The sequence below is a fragment of the Coregonus lavaretus genome, assembly GCF_964263955.1.
Source record: "Coregonus lavaretus genome assembly, chromosome: 31".
Taxonomy (NCBI): Eukaryota; Metazoa; Chordata; class Actinopteri; order Salmoniformes; family Salmonidae; genus Coregonus; species Coregonus lavaretus.
In genome coordinates this window covers 19517584-19535297 of record NC_140018.1, presented here as the reverse complement: position 1 = coordinate 19535297, position 17714 = coordinate 19517584, and the positions used below count along the sequence as shown (strand labels likewise).

General features: G+C 41.8%; 1 protein-coding gene across 1 annotated transcript in view; it reads right to left on the bottom strand.

Annotated features, from left to right (window-relative positions):
- Positions 1-6415: 6415 nt before the first annotated feature.
- LOC311107028 (protein cornichon homolog 3-like) overlaps positions 6416-17714 on the bottom strand; it is a gene marked incomplete at both ends in the record, with an annotated part of 36928 nt that continues 25629 nt past the window's right edge. Inside the window, 3 exons of the mRNA XM_084149480.1 lie at positions 6416-6443; positions 9425-9568; positions 11840-11952. Coding sequence (XP_084005606.1) covers positions 6416-6443; positions 9425-9568; positions 11840-11952 — 285 coding nt within the window. The remainder of the gene's footprint in view (positions 6444-9424; positions 9569-11839; positions 11953-17714) is intronic.

Here is a 17714-nt window from a genome sequence, read left to right as displayed (position 1 = left end):
ATGAAATGCTCAACCTACATAGATGCACCAATGTGTGTCTATCCCACATCTAATAGACAGACAGTGTGAGCCTGGTGCAATTAGACAGGCACCTTACAGTAGTATATTTAAGTGTCCGCTTCACCACTGACTGATAAGCTGTACATCACTGTGTGTTTGAGGAAACCCCTTAGAGACAGGCCTGGAGGGTGTCACAGACAGACACTCATTCTGCTTATTAATGGAGAGAGAGACTGTACTTTAACTTTACCCAGTCTGGCTACAGCTCAGATGACTTCATCATTACTGCTGGCAGAAACTACTGTATAGCTGAGAGATCTCAGTCAAAGAGAGTATAGGAGAGGAAAACATTTTGGTCATTTAGCTAATCCTGAAAACTAAGCCAAAAAGTGTTGTAAAGTGATTAATGATAAGCCTCCCAACCGGTTCATATTATTTCCTAATTAATCCATCTTTTATGTCTCTGCATCCGGACTCTGTAGGCTCTTTAACTTGAAGAAAATATGATGAACTAGAATGCTAACTCTCAGAACATTCAGAGGTTAATTAGAAGCATCAGGAAGAGTCTTAGTTGGATATTAATGTAGTCTTTTGTGTGATGATGATAATTTAAAGAGGCAATAAGACAATTACTTGTCATTATGGGATGACTCTTATCTGACACGTTTTCTATGTGATTTTTTTTTACAGCTTTCCCTTGAACTAACAATGATTATTACTGTATAACCTCTGACAAGATGACTGCTGAAACTCTTGAAAATGCCAGGTTTACCCAAATAGCAAAATATATGTCTGATTATGGCTGGTTTATATGCCTTTTAGTCAGATTTATGTTTTGCTCTACAGCTCTGAGGCCAACTATTTAGCTATTTAACCTCCTTCTGAAAATGACAGTGTTATTACGTTGTTTCAGACTCCCATCTACTGTATATAGCATCCGATGTAAACCAAAGCCAATGGAGTGGAGAGTACAAGACAGTGTCTGATCTGGACCGGGGGTGAGTTATGATGGGAGATACAGTTCAGGGTGTCACATGTGTTCAGATCCAGGGTTAGAGGGAGTGGAAGGAACAGGCAGGTGAAATTCTCTCTCCCAGGGGCTGCTGGGTAATGCGAGCTGACAGGATGGGCATCTAAAACAGCCAGGACAGGTTGTCCGTCTGCTGCAGCGGGGGGCACAACCACACACGTCAAGCCCCATAATGCTCAGCAACAGTCTCTCATCCAAGGATATTCCAGGAGAGGACAGTAACTCACATCGAGGGAAATGCAACGGAAGCAGGAAAGTGTAGAATTCACTTCACTAGGAAGATAGCATTTGGTTGGCTTTAGACAGTATTTTCAGGTCAGTCTGGCTGAAATCCAGACATTACATTTACATTTTAGTCATTTAGCAGACGCTCTTATCCAGAGCGACTTACAGTTAGTGAGTGCATACATTTTCTCATACTGGCCCCCCGTGGGAAACAAACCCACAACCCTGGAGTTGCAAGCGCCAAGCTCTACCAACTGAGCTACATGGGGCCACATGATGAGGATTTAGAGAAAAGCTGTGACATGATGAGGATTTAGAGAAAAGCTGTGATCTGGAATCTGTCACTGCTGAGGGAGGAGGTGAGACATTACTGAGTAGCGAGACATGATATCATAACATATCAGTCACCTGATCACTCTAAAATGAAAATATCAAATTGAGATGTCCTGTACAGAGCCTCTTAACACACATAGTTGATCTACTGTACAACAGCACAAGCATCTCTTTAAGTGGGTAAGAGGTGTCTTCTGAGTGGGGCCGCAGAAGCAGGTTAAGAGAATTTGAGTTTGAGTGCCAGAGCCGTTTGACATGAGCTGAATGGAGCGTCAGATGCTGGCAAGGGGAGCAGAGAGAGAGGCGAGGGGGTTGGGGGAGGGAGAAGAGAGGAACGGCGAGGGGAACGGCAGTAATCAGGTGCCCCATGGGAGGACAGGCTGTGACCGATCTGTCTCTGCCCTCACCGTCGCACGGCAACATTGGACACAGCTCTGATACTTACATGGGCACAGCGCTCCAATGCGTCCCAATGTTGTTCCAAATTGTCTGGATGTCCTTTGGGTGGTGGACCATTCTTGATACACACGAGAAATGGTTGAGTGTGAAAAACCAGGCAGCGTTGCAGTTCTTGACACACTCAAACCGATGCACCGGGCACCTACTACCATACCCCGTTCAAAGGCACTTAAATATTTTGTCTTGCCCATTCACCCTCTGAATGGCACACACACGATCCATGTCTCAATTGCCTCAAGGCTTAAAAATCCTTCTTTAACCTGTCTCATCCCCTTCATCTACACTGATTGAAGTGGATTTAACATGTGACATCAATAAGGGATCATAGCTTTCACCTGGATTCACATGGTCAGTCTATGTCATGGAAAGCGCAGGTGTTCCTAATGTGTTCCTAACGCACACCCTTTTTATTTATTACAGTCAGTGTAGATATTTGCGGAAATACATACGTTTATTTCTTCAGTTCTTTAGAGGACCACAACATTTCTTCCCCTTGATAGTTACAGTCCTCTAGCCATTTAAAAACCTACACCATGACAGAAAAATTATTTCAGGAAAAGAAAAAGAAATAAAAAAAGACATACAATTTCAAAGAGAGAAAGCCTCTGATGTCACATTTTAAAATAGTCATACTTTATTTCATAAACAATTATCTAAATTCATCCTGGGTGGACGCATACAGAGTTAATATGTTAAGATATAAAATGCTCTTAAATAATATAACAATATGGGCATTCCTTTCTAAACCTTGAGTAAAGGTTGATGAAATACTTCTGAGCAAAGATGCATACGAACTATGCAGCTAACAGACAATACAATGAAAAAGCATTGCCAAAAGCTCTGAAGTCCATAGCTGTTTTCAGACAGTGTTTAATTATTGCCAGCATCTGGTAGCTTATGGTAATGGAAATGTGAGTACAGTTAGAACTTTAACAGTGGCTTTAGGTTTATATACCATCTTACAGTGGAGGCAGATATGCAATTCACTTATATTTATGATTAAATGTTTTTTGGACAAAGTATGAAAGGAAGGAGTTAACAATTCAATTTTAATAAATTATGTAAATAAGTACAACATTTGGTCCATTATGGAAATAGTGATAAAAAGAGTCATATTTTTTCCCCATTTAAAATAGGGTGTAATAAATCCTTATATACTGGAAGACCGTCAGCCATTTGGGTAGACTATAGAGTATTTAAACAAAACCAAACATTGCAAATATGGTACAAAAAAATGTAATACAATGTAATACACTATTGTGCAAAGAATTGTTGCTTATCTAGTTATTTCAGTTTTTCTGTTAATTGAAAAATCTCTCCACCAAATAAATTCACTAAAACGACAGAGAATCACACAATATTCCATTTGTATATAATGCTTTGTCGACCATATTTCATTTTGAAATGCTTTTGTTAAGAATACACAAAATACACACACACACATCACAAAAGCCATTCACATAGTAATGTAATGTTGTATATAAACACACAGGCCATGTAGTGTAATGCGGCAGGCAAAAATGCAACATTGGCTGACCTGGTTTCCCTGTCCCTGTACAGAATGTTCACCTTGTCTCTGTACAGGATGTGTCATCATGTGTCATCTCCCCTTCCCACCAGTGAAGAAGAAGCTACTATCAGTGAGACTCTAAGGGCAGATGGGTTAAGAAGAAGACCTGTTTGTCCCGTTGACGACCACAACTGTGCTGTGGTGTGTTTCTCTGTGCTGTGTCTGAGACAAACTGTGCAAACTAATGTAAAATATACTGTGTCCGTAAAATGTTTATAGGTTCAGAACTTTTGTAAAACATCACAGCACAGTTGAAAAATATATTAAATCAAAACTGGATGGTCTTCAGAGATAGATGGGAGAGGTTGAAGGGAGCTGAATGCTGGGACTAAAAACAAAGAAAAGATAACTAATGTAAAATACACTGTGTCCTTAAAATGTATACTACCAGTCAAAAGTTTGGACACACCTATTCATTCAAGGGTTTTTCTTTATTTTTTACTATTTTTTACATTGTAGAATAATAGTGATGACATCAAAACTATGAAATAACACATATGGAATCATGTAGTAACCACAAAAATTGTTAAACAAATCTAAATATATTTTATATTTGAAATTCTTCAAATAGCCACCCTTTGCCTTGATGACAGCTTTGCACACTCTTGGCATTCTCTCAACCAGCTTCATGAGGTAGTCACCTGGAATGTATTTTAATTAACAGGTGTGCCTTCTTAAAAGTTAATTTGTGGAATTTCTTTCCTTCTTAATGCGTTTGAGCCAATCAGTTGTGTTGTGACAAGGTAGGGGGGTATACAGAAGATAGCCCTATTTGGTAAAAGACCAAGTCCATATTAACAGCTCAAATAAGCAAAGAGAAACGACAGTCCATCATTACTTTAAGACATGAAGGACAGTCAATACGGAAAATGTCAAGAACTTTGAAAGTTTCTTCAAGTGCAGTCGCAAAACCATCAAGCTCTATCTTGAAACTGGCTCTCATGAGGACCGCCAAAGGAATGAAAGACCCAGAGTTACCTCTGCTGCAGAGGATAAGTTCATTAGAGTTACCAGCCTAAGAAATTGCAGGCCAAATAAATGCTTCACAGAGTCCAAGTCACAGACACATCTCAACATCAACTGTTCAGAGGGGACTGTGTGAATCAGGCCTTCATGGTTTAATTGCTGCAAAGAAACCACTACTAAAGGACACCAATAAGAAGAAGAGACCTGCTTGGGCCAAGAAACACGAGCAATGGACATTAGACCGGTGGAAATGTGTCCTTTGGTCTGGAGTCCAAATTTGAGATTTTTGGTTCCAGCCGCCATGTCTTTGTGAGACGTGGTGTGGGTGAACGGATGATCTCCGCATGTGTATTTCCCCCCGCAAAGCATGGAGGAGGAGGTGTTATGGTGTGGGGGTGCTTTGCTGGTGACACTGTCTGTGATTTATTTAGAATTCAATGCACACTTAACCAGCATGGCTACCACAGCATTCTGCAGCGATACGCCATCCCGTCTGGTTTGGGCTTAGTGGGACTATCATTTGTTTTTCAACAGGACAATGACCCAACATACCTCCAGGCTGTGTAAGGGCTATTTTACCAAGAAGGAGAGTGATGGAAGTAATCGAAGTAAGCATTTCACTGTAATGTCTGCACCTGTTGTATTCGGCGCATGTGACCAATAAAATTTGATTTGATTTGATTTGATGGAGTGCTGCATCAGATGACCTGGCCTCCACAATCCCCCGACCTCAACCCAATTGAGATGGTTTGGATGAGTCGGACGGCAGAGTGAAGGAAAAGCAGCCAACAAGTGCTCAGCATATGTGGGAACTCCTTCAAGACTGTTGGAAAAGCATTCCAGGTGAAGCTGGTTGAGAGAATGCCAAGAGTGTGCAAAGCTGTCATCAAGGCAAAGGGTGGCTATTTGAAGAATCTCTAATATAAAATATATTTTGATTTGTTTAACAGTTTTTTGGTTACTACATGATTCCGTATGTGTTATTTCATAGTTTTGATGTCTTCACTATTATTCTACAATGTAGAAAATAGTCAAAATAAAGAAAAACCCTTGAATGAGTAGGTGTGTCCAAACTTTTCACTGGTACTGTATATAGTATGTATAAGCTGGAAGTAGAAGCCTAAGTGTTGTTGTCCATTAGTTTACTCAAATTAGAGTAGGGGTGGTAGGGTTAGGGGAAAATAATAGAGGAAAATATATAAATATAAATATATATATAATGATTTCCAATCCCCCATATATTTTTTGGGGTAAATATATATATATATATATATATATATATATATATATATATATATATATATATATATTTACCCAAAAAATATATGGGGGATTGGAAATGATGCAGACAATTACATTGATAGAAGCCACAATCTATCTGCAATATTAAAGCTGATCTACCCTGTAAAAAAGAAAAAACACTACTGTGCCCTACTACGGTAGTGGTGATGCTACTGTACTTCTCCAGGACAGGACAGGCTGTGAGTACAAACATTGGCCAGGCAGTGACAGACACAAGTAGATATGGTGGTCGCTGTGACTCATCATGGGCTTTTGACCTACAGATAACTGTAAACAGTACTGTAATGTCTCTTTACATACATTGAGGAGACGATGGGGACTGGTGCTGAAACCCTTCCTTTCCCCCAAGTCCAGACCAGACCAGACCAGCACAGCCCAGACTCAACAACTGTCCTTCTTCTCATGAAACAGAAAAGCTGTGACACAAAGTGCTCTTTTTTGCTCCAAAGTTGTTGTTTGCGCTAGCTAGCTCATATTCCAGAAATGTGTCTGATATCCGGAGGATGGCTCAAATACAGAGAGTTCTGCTGTTATGAGGTTACCAAGGAGTAGACCATACTGGAAGACAAGAGAGGGAAAAAACACAAGAATACAAATCAATGACTGAGACTACATGATTGGACCAAACAGTAACACCAACAACAATTACTAACACCATTGCCAAAATCTATTAGATTATAAACTGGTCCACTGGAATTAATACACATTCAAGAAAGGAGCGTTCAAGAGCTGTGTTAAAGTGAAACATCTGATAAATCCATGCTTGGTTTAGTAGTGGTTGATGTGTTCAGGCTGGGTGCCTGGGTGCCTGCCAGATTCACTTAGACTTTGTTTGTGCTTGTTTATTTGAAGTTGCAATTAAAAGAGCCCTTTAATGTTGTGCATATGGGCTTTTCGACTAGAAGGGATAAACATTTCGCCTATTCAAAACACAAGCAACTAAATAAGCAAGAAATTGATGTCAGGCTGCAGTAAAGTTATGCTTGAGTAATGTTGTCGATAAATCAAACTTAAAAATGTAATATTTATTTGAAGAACTGGGCTCGAAATAAGAGGTAGGCCTATGTCATAGCACACACAACACTGCTCATGAAATATACAATGTTATGGTTTATTCAAATGAGGACAGCCCTTGAGTTTTGTTCTTTACAACCATGAATCATGTTAGCATAACAACATTTTGTGAACTGGTCAGACAAGTGTAGGTCTCCCAGATGCCAACACTTAACATTTGTTCTTAGCATCAGGTAAACAAATAAACATCTTCTAAAATAATTTAGCCTCCTAGCTAACTCTACCACAATAGCACATTTAGTGCTTAAGCTAATCATGATCACCTAGCTACTCCCAATTGGAGACATTTGCAAGAATCCTGCTATCCTCTGGCCTGTGAGGGACTAATCCCTGCTGCGGTGAAGCCTGAGCTCTCCTGTTGGTCTGGGTTATCAATATCCATGTTTCCTAATGTAATGGAGGCACAATAAGTATGATGGCCTGGAGGTGTCTTACACCCAGTGTTAGGAGAACCAGAGGCAGCTTAGGCAGATGATGATCTCTCCATTAGCCCCAGGTTTAAAAAACCCTCAGATCTGTAGCTAGATTCCTTAGTAGCCTTAGGCCAGCCTTAGCCCAAAGCTACTGCTCCTCACCACGGCATCTACTCATCGTAGCTCATCACAGGATCACTGATCCTAATCTACTGTACAAACATCTCCATTATTACTCAGCTGTTAGGTGAAAAAAGACCCCATGTCATTTGATGAAGACCAAGCCTAGTCAACACTGTACCAAACAGTGAGACAGCAAGCTGAACAACAGCTGAGGAGATTTGTGGGACAGACACTCCCTAGCTATTGGATCTCCCACTTACTGGTCCTGTTAAACACCTTCAGTGTAACAAGACCCGTACTTGAAATCTACATCATGTTTGGCAAGAGTTACTATTACTGTACTAATATACCATTACATTAGATATTACATTACAGTATGAGATGTGAATTAGATCACATTTCATCTCCAGACTGCTCTTCATGGTAGAGGGGACAGACATGCTACATATGTCCTTGCTGTCAGCTTGTCTGTCTGTCTGACTGTCATTGAGGTTGTTTTAATTCACCCAGTAGCTTGGCTTCCACAGGCGAATACAGTATATTCCTCACTGAGGGCATAAACTTTTATATTGAGCTCTGCTTCCTTATCAGAGCCACACAATAATTTCTTGTTCCATTATATTTAAACGGCTGTTGGGCTAATGAGCCGAGGCAAACCTGGCCATTGTAATTGAGAGGGTTAGGCCTCCAGAGTTAATCTTTGATTTCCCATCAATCTGTGAGTGGGAGAGCATTATTCAGCTGATGCTCGATAGCTTCAGGCAGTGAGTGTGTGTGTACAGTATGAGTGTGTGTGTGTATGAGTGCCTCTGCATCTGTTTGTAAGTGTGTATGTATGCAAGGAAAGGTTTAGAGATCATGCCAAAGACAAGTGGAGATGTGAGTGAGAGCGGGTAGGCCTTGGAGCAGTATTACAGTAGTAGACAAAGAGAGGGAAGCATTCATATACAGTAACGTTACATAACATCCATAGCAGTGGTTAAACATTAGGAAAAAACACACATCTCATCAAGGTTAAACAATGGAGGACTCCATATTATTATATTGCTATATTATATTCCATATTGGACTCCACTAGAGTGACCGCCTCCCCTGTGACAAACACCAGTAGGTCAGGGGGGCGGGAGTAATGGAGGTCAGAGGTTAGGGGCCCATTCACAAGGCAAGATTGTGCATCAATGTTACAGTATCGCTGAGGGGTAAGAAAGAGAGAGCGAAAGAGAAATACTGTGTGCAGGGGGCAGGGGGCAGGGAGGGGGTCAGTATCACAAGGTGACAAACCCACTGTAGAGAGACTCACTACTAGTAGAAGGCCAGCGGAGCACCAAATGGAAGGTCAGGTCCAGTACACGCTACAGCCGAGGGGAGGAGAGTCACATGACCACATTCAACACTTCCGACTGGTCAATTACAAATGCACTGTACCTCTGGTGAGACGTTACTACAACCAGGGGCTGTAGGGTCAATTCCATTTCAATTTAGTCAATATAAGTGATTCTTTAAAACGTTTTAGTTCAGGAATTGAAAATGTCCCAATCATAACCTGAATTGGCTAAACTGAAATGGCAATTGACCCCTGCCCTTATGCTGTATGGCTATGTAAACATCAACAAGAGTTGACACTGTGAAAAAATCTAGCAGGCCCACTGCTGGCTGCATGGCATACTAAAAGGACATCATGCCCTTGTGAATTCAGATGCTGGATTAGGCACAGCAGAAATCTACACTTGGGGTCTTTAAACTTTAAACAGCCAATGCAGCATAAACACACTGCTGAACAATACATGTCTGAAAAAGCATGTAACAGCATGTAACAGCCCTGAAAAGGAGTAACAACTATACTGTAGTTAGTCACTTTGAGGTGATGATCATTGTCTGCATCCTAACACCTTACCAAACAACACAGTGGACAGTGCATTTCTCACTCACCAGTAGAGATAGTAGAAGAAGGAGAGGACGAAGAAGGACATCTTGCACCAGGCCTCTTTTTGGCAGAACCTGAGCGTGTCCCCGTTCATGACCGAGGCTGGGTCGTAGAGGAGCTCCTTAGTGTCTGTGGGGCTGTGGAAGTACCTACCGAATAGGGACACGACACACGAGGGGTAGTTGACCCGTAGAGATGGAGGGACGGAGGGGAAGATGGAAGGAAGAATGGAGAGATGGAGGATGAGTAGGGGGGACACCCTCTTTACATGAAACATCTGACTGTTCATGATTAGTATGGTTAAGTTGTGCATGATTACAGGTTGTAATAATTGGAATGCATGGTTTATGAACATAGGTACATGTATTTACTTATGTTAATAGATACATGAACACATGGTTTATAATGATTTACCAATAGTTTGCTAATGGGTAACAAACTATTCAATAATGGTTTCTAAGTCGTTTGTACTATAGACAGACTATTAAATAAATTGTGACTGGGTTTTTGAAAATTAATGTTGAACAAGATTGCTATAAATGAGAATGTGTGTGAGAATGTGTTTTCAATCAACTTAATGTACCTTGTAAAATAAAGGTTAGTCAATAATAAATAATCCAGAATCACAACCATTCTGCCCATTCCATTAACACATCTGCAACACATCTCTCCCATCAGGACAGATACCACCAGAGACAGTGGCCTATTTCACAGTCAGACAGTAACTCAGCACACTGACTGACAGTACATGGTTGGAGGGGGGGGGGGGGGGGCTGTAACCTCAGCTCCACTACCTCTCACAGTACCTGAAGAAGAGAGAGGTACAGGCACAGAGAGAGGGACCCAGGTGGAGGTTGATAGAGAGAGATAGTGAGGGGGAAATGGTGGGGGCATGGTGGGGACAGGGGGGCAGCTGTCTATGTCTGTGTGTGCTACCAGGATGAGTTCAGTCTCAACACAGAGAGAGAGGGATCCCTTCTACTGTAGCAGGGCTCTTCCAGTGGACCCAGCTTCATGGCCCTCCAGGTAGCAGAGACTGGAGATGGCTGCACTGGGGGTTTGGGGAGGAGGAGAGGACCAGCTCAGTCTGACTAGTGAGGTGCTATGCTGGGCTCTAAGAGCCACAGGCTTTAGGTTCACTGGCACATTTTGGAGGCAATGGAAGCCAACCAAACTTTTGGGAGAGCGTGATGGTCCTCTTTTAATAAGGCTATTTGGAATTGACCTTAAACGGAGAGGACCAGCTCAGTCTGACTAGTGAGGTGCTATGCTGGGCTCTAAGAGCCACAGGCTTTAGGTTCACTGGCACATTTTGGAGGCAATGGAAGCCAACCAAACTTTTGGGAGAGCGTGATGGTCCTCTTTTAATGAGGCTATTTGGAATTGACCTTAAACTGAGACATCTTTGACAGAAATATAGCCACTGCTTTTCATCTGCATGTACAGTATGTATCTGCTTTACACAGGTAGTGATGCTCCGTTCCACTGTGTTGCTGCTGCTATACCTAAATTTAAACCTCTCCCCTGTTGATGTGACTGTGTGTCACTGAGCCCCTGCTGCATGTGGGGGCTGATGGAGTGGAGGGGGACGAGCTGAAGACATTAGGCATCAGCTGTGCTCACTGGGAAGGAAAGCAGACGGACAGATCTATAGCTGCTGTAGGTCTCCCTCCCCCATATCTCCACCTCTCTTTCGTTCACTCTTTTCTTTCTCTCTCTCTCTCTCTCTCTCTCTCTCGCTCTCGCGCTCTCTCTCGCTCCCTCTCTCTCCATCGCTCCCTGTCTCCTCTCAGCTGTGCAGCGAGAACAGCATCTGTAGCCACTGGGCATCTGGCAGTCTGCAATTAATGATTCAGTGAGCGTTGCTGCGTAACTTCAACCGGCTGAGCAAAACAATCACAGTTCTGCAAGTGATTCACATCAAATAACGAAACAAGAACAAGCCAAAAGAAAAGAGAATACAACGTATTAATGGGAGGGAGCCGTGACAGGTGACCCATTTTCAGGGTGTGATTTCAGAGAATCATAACCAAAGTCACGTACAGCCTGTCTGTCAAATTACAATTTTAACTTATTGAAGTGTTCAATTCATTAAAGAAATACAATATTTTTCTTTATTGCAGGAACTTTTGAAAAGCTCTTTTGAGATTTTTTACAAAGGATTTCAAACCAAAATGCAAGGTATTGTAAGACCTTTTGTCCCTTTGTTGAGCAGAGACAAAACAATCTGTTCATATTTACAATCACTGCAGACTCCACTAAACTCTACTTTGTCAGTCAAATTTCTGTCAATGTTTTATGTTGGCCTTTGTCTGTGAATATTTCCATATCAGTGCTTATGTTCTGGGTACCACACTGAATTAATGATATCTTACAAATGAGAGAAAGACAAAGTAGACTGGTCCAGCTTCGATAGTTACCTCCATGTGTTGTAGAAGAGGAGGGGGATGTTGAGGCCTACTGTCAGCCACTCCTGGGCACACAGGAACATGATACAGAACAGCCCATGGATAGAGTACTCTGGAAGCACCAACTGGCAGGGAGAGAATGAGGGAGGGAGAGAGGGAGAAAGGGAAGGAGAAGAGGGGGATTGAAAGAGAAATGCTCTTGAGAAAGGTCATTTTACATCTTCTCATTCACAGATTATTCATCACCATTTGACATTAAATATACATAATAACCCATTATAGACAAGGGGTCATCTTTATCGTAACCTTGCGTGCCAGCCAGGCTTCTACGGCTGTTGAAAGACACTATCTCTACGGCAATCATAGATAGCTTGAGACAATTACACGCAAGGCTTCACAATGTAATGGAGCAACTGGCTAGCCTGGATAATGACTTATGTCAATACATTGGCAATTATCATAAACTAACTGTTCTTGTGCCATGTCATGTGTCTAAAAGCATTGCTATACCTAGGTTTTTTCAAATGTAATCCTTATTGCTAGATATTACACAGCAACCTTATCATTAGGGTTTTGAAACCTTCAACATAAGCTACATATTTTACTTCTCAGTAAGACAAAATGTTTTATTTTAGATAGCGGAGAAGATTAGTGAGTGTGGTGAAACACATGGTGGCAAACCTCCATCAGTCACTTTAATGAATCCAGCAGCAGCAGATACTAGTCATCAGAGCAGAGCTCCAAACATGGTTAGAGTCTGGCAAAGAGTGAGCACCGATATTACAGAGTAGTCATTAGCGCTAGCTGCACCACATTCAGGGTATCTCTCCCAAAAGAGCCAGCACCAAGCCAAGCCTCATCTTTCATGTGGTGAAATTAACGCAGTGTGAAATTAAGATTCTGGAAGCAGCTCGGAGCCTAGCCAAAGAAAGTTGCAAGTCAAAAATGAAAGCTGTGGTTTAAATTGCGCCTGCTCTGAAGAGATTTAAAGAACTTTGTGGATATGATTATGACATGAATCATATGTGCTAGTCATAAAAGTATCCCATTGAATATATTGGCCCATAATGGTGGAAGACGTACAATATCCATATGTTAATACAACAAGATTAGTAGTTGTATTCATGTGTGTATTCAACCCAGTGCTGATAAATACAATGTCTTGAGTCCTGAATGCTCACGGTGTAAGTCCTTTTTCCAGCTGTGTGTCTGTGTGAACCCACAGAAAGGGTTTTTAGGTTATAATGTTTGACTCATACAGAAGGTTTTATCCTAGGCTGAGGGGGTGGGACAAAAGTTACCACAAAAAGCAGCTCAACAATACCAGGATTTGTGCTACTTAGCAGCACAGATGTAACCTGAAAAAAAGCTTTCAGAGAAGCAGAAGGAGAGAAGCACAGGCTGAGTTAAACTATGTATGCTTAATGCTATTCCCGAAGCCCTTCACAAGTTCATGTATATTTAACACACTACAGGCACAACTGGAGCCCTGTCTGAAACACCTGGACTTGTACACGATGTGCGTTGGCTCTATTATACATTCTTCATAGCACTACATACTTCCAAATAACATAAAAACACATTGGAGCACAGTGGATGAGCTCTTGAACAGCAGGTGATGGAGAAACTGCTGCTCAAACAGAACTATATATACACAAACACATGACACGCCGCCACGCTAATTAAAACACAAATAGTCACACATTACCCCCCCTAATTCTCAGTCCCAATCCTACCCTCGCTGTCGCTGGCTAAACTCCTGCTGAATGCGGACAAACATTATGTACCACTCACATGCTAATGTAGGAGGCATAACAAATTTTAACCTACAACCTAAAATACATTATGAGCACATAAAACATGAGTAGTAGTCATCACACCAACCATGACTAAAACAGTGAGACGATATAAGACAAAGGGTTTGGTTTCGAGGCAGAGGCACACAGAGCAACAAAGCTACATGATATTGTAGGCCTATCAACGAAGGGAGAGTAACAACACTGATTAACTGTATTTGTATTTGTATTTATTGGAAATCCCATTTGCTATTGCCAAGACAGCAGCTACTCTTCTTGGTGTCCAAACACATTAAGGCAGTTGCATTACTTATAAAACAAAACATAAAACAGTACATCCTATAACATTATTACACCACTATATATCTACAATACAAAATGTATAATCCCACCATACAACAATATTACAATGTAGGTGTGTGTAGAGTGTGTGTGCTAGCGCTTGTGTGTGCGTATGCGTGTCTGTACCTTTGTGTGTGTCTCTTCACAGTCCCCGCTGTTCCATAAGGTATATTTTTACCTGTTTTTAAATCTGATTCTACAGCTTGCATCAGTTACCTGATGTGGAATAGAGTTCCATGTATTCATGGCTCTATGTAGTACTGTGTGCCTCCCATAGTCTGTTCTGGACTTGGGGATTGTGAAGAGACCTCTGGTGGGGACCTCTGTTTTGTGGGTATGCATGGGTGTCCGAGCTGTGTGCGAGTAGTTTAAACAGACAGCTCGGTACATTTAGCTTGTCCAGGTGCGACAAAACTAGGGCCTGTAGGACCTGCCTTGTTGATAGTGTTGTTAAGAAGGCAGAGCAGCGCTTTATTATGGACAGACTTAGCTACTGTTGTATCAATATGTTTTGACCATGACAGTTTACAATCCAGGGTTACTCCAAGCAGTTTAGTCACCTCAACTTGCTCAATTTCCACATTATTCATTACAAGATTTTGTTGAGGTTTAGGGTTTAGTGAATGATTTGTCCCAAATACAATGCTTTTACTTTTTAAAATATTGAAGACTAACTTATTCCTTGCCACCCATTCTGAAACTAACTGCAGCTCTATGTTAAGTGTTGCAGTCATTTCAGTCGCTGTAGTAACTGACATGTATAGTGTTGAGTCATCCGCATACGTAGACACACTGGCTTTACTATATTTGATTTGATTTACTCAAAGCCAGTGGCATGTTGTTAGTAAAAATTGAAAAAAGTAAGGGGCCTAGACAGCTGCCCTGGGGAATTCCTGATTCTACTTGGATTATGTTGGAGAGGCTTCCAATAAAGAACACCCTCTGTGTTCTGTTAGACAGGTATCTCTTTATCCACAATATAGCAGGGGGTGTAAAGCCATAACACATACGTTTTTCCAGCAGCAGACTATGATCGATAATGTCAAAAGATGCACTAAAGTCTAACAAAACAGCCCCCACAATCTTTTCATCATCAGTTTCTCTCAACCAATCATCAGTCATTTGTGTAAGTGCTGTGCTTGTTGAATGTCCTTCACTATACGTGTGCTGAAAGTCTGTTGTCATTTTGCCTGAGGGCACACACTTTCTAGTAGGCTTAAATTGAAGATATGTCAAATAGGAGTGGCAATATCATCCGCTATTACACTCAGTAATTTTCCATCCAGGTTGTCAGACCCCGGTGGCTTGTCATTGTTGATAGACAAACATTTTGTCACCTCTTCCACACTCACTTAAACGGAATTCAAAAGTACAATGCTTGTCATAATTTGGTCAGATATGCTTGGATGTGTAGTGTCAGCGTTTGTTGCTGGCATATCATGCCTAGGTTTGCTAATCTTGCCAATGAAAAAATAATTAAAGTAGTTGGCAATATCAGTGGGTTTTGTGATGAATGAGCCATCTGATTCAATGAATGATGGAGCCGAGTTTGCCTTTTCGCCCGAAATTTCATTTACGGTGCGCCAAAGCATTTTACTATCATTCTTTATATAATTTATTTTGTTTCAAAGTATAGTTTCTTCTTCTTTTTACTTAGTTTAGTCACATGATTTCTTAATTTGCAGTACATTTGCCAATTGGTTGTGCTGCAAGACTTATTTGCCATATCTTTTGCCTCATCCCTCTCAACCATACACATTTTTTATTCCTTGCCAATCCAAGGGGATTTAACCATTTTTACAGTCATTTTCTTAATGGGTGTATGCTTATTAGTAACTGGAATAAGCAATTTCATAAATGTGTCAAGTGCAGCGTCTGGTTGCTCCTCATTACACACATATTCTTTACATCATCATCATAAGAATCACTACAAAATGTAATGTATGACCTCTTATACACTATATTAGGCCCAGCCTTTCAAACTTTGTTTTTCCTAGATATGGCTACTATATTGTGATCACTACATCCAATGGATTTGGATACTGCTTTAAAGCAAATTTTTGCAGCATTAGTAAAGATGTGATCAATACATGTTGATGATTTCATTCCTGTGCTGTTTGTAACTACCCTGGTAGGTTGACTGATATCCTGAACCAGGTTGCAGGCACTGGTTACAGTTTGAAGCTTTTTCTTGAGTGGGCAGCTTGATGAAAGCCAGTCAATATTGAAATCACCCAGAAAATATATATCACATACACAAGCATTTCACACATATTATCCAGATACTGACTGTTAGCACTTGGTGGTCTATAGCAGCTTCCCACAAGAATGGGCTTTAGGTGAGGCAGATGAACCTGTAGCCATATTACTTCAACAGTATTTAACATGAGATCCTCTCTAAGCTTTACAGGAATGTGGTTCTGAATATAGAGGGTGTCGGGTTGATCCAGCTGTGTGGAGCTCGGGGCTCATCTGAGCCGAGCAAGGCTAGGATCAGGGCTCTGTCTCTGGGCTATGAGCCCTGAAGGGTTCCTCCCTCCCTGTCTTCCACATCTTACCACCCAGGAGCACACACACACACATTCTGATAACTCCTCGACTCCGGCACATAGAAATGAGAAGTCTGTAAAAACTAACTGAGCCATTTGTGCATATCTATCTATCTCTCTCTCTCTCTCTCTCTCTCTCTCTCTCTCTCTCTCTCTCTCTCTCTCTCTCGCTCTCTCTCGCTCTCTCTCGCTCTCTCTCGCTCTCTCTCTCTCGCTCTCTCTCTCTCGCTCTCTCTCTCTCTCGCTCGCTCTCTCTCTCTCGCTCTCTCGCTCTCTCGCTGAGAGAGAGAACATCAGAAAGTGACACATACACACCAGGAACACCTACAGCATGTCTGCTGCAGAGCTTCTGCAAGGTTTTCTTTCTTCCAAAGATCACTCTTTACATTTCCACATAGATTGGAAATATTTTTTCCACACCTACACCTCACACTACATACTACCCAAATCTCTCTCAAACATCTCAAGCCAATATTTCAATAACAGCTAGGGCCTGTGCTGCTGCAAGCCAGAGCCAACCCGCTCCACAGCCCCAGACAGTGGCGAAGCAGGGTTTAACCTGTCGGCCCCATTCAGCTACAGTTCAAGAGGCCAGAAACCTTTTCAAGTGTGACTTTTGAGGCGCCCCCCTGGAAGGGAGAGCAGAGCAACACGGGGAGGCAGGCTCTCTACAGCACACAGAGTTAATGAGAGAGGGCTGCTGCTGCTGTGGACCGACTGCTGCTGCTCTGCTCCACTCAGTCGATCTACAGTGCTAGCACCCACTCTCCTCTACTCCACTCTCATCCCCTTCACCGTCTCCTCGACAGTCCTTCACTCCTTCTCTGCTTGCTGACTGTGGGGTTATTAGGCTATGGAGTTATCTCCATGCCACTCGACGGCGGCTCGCAACAGCCAATTAACACCACTTAACAGTGATTATACATCCCTCAACAGGACAAGGGCCCTTTATGATATAGCCTTCAGTACGCTCCAAATACAATGGAACCAGAGGATCAAATGGTGCAAAAAGTAGTTTTAGACAGACTGAGAAGTTTCATTTTCAGAGATCATACCCCTTTTGCTCCTAAAATCCTGCCTGGGTTTTAACTGCTATCATAGCAGAGAGAGAAAGGCTAAAAACAGACAAAACTTGATAGGGAAGAAACATGGTTTACTAACTGAGGCCAAAGACCAAACCCAGCAAACTCATCTCGACAG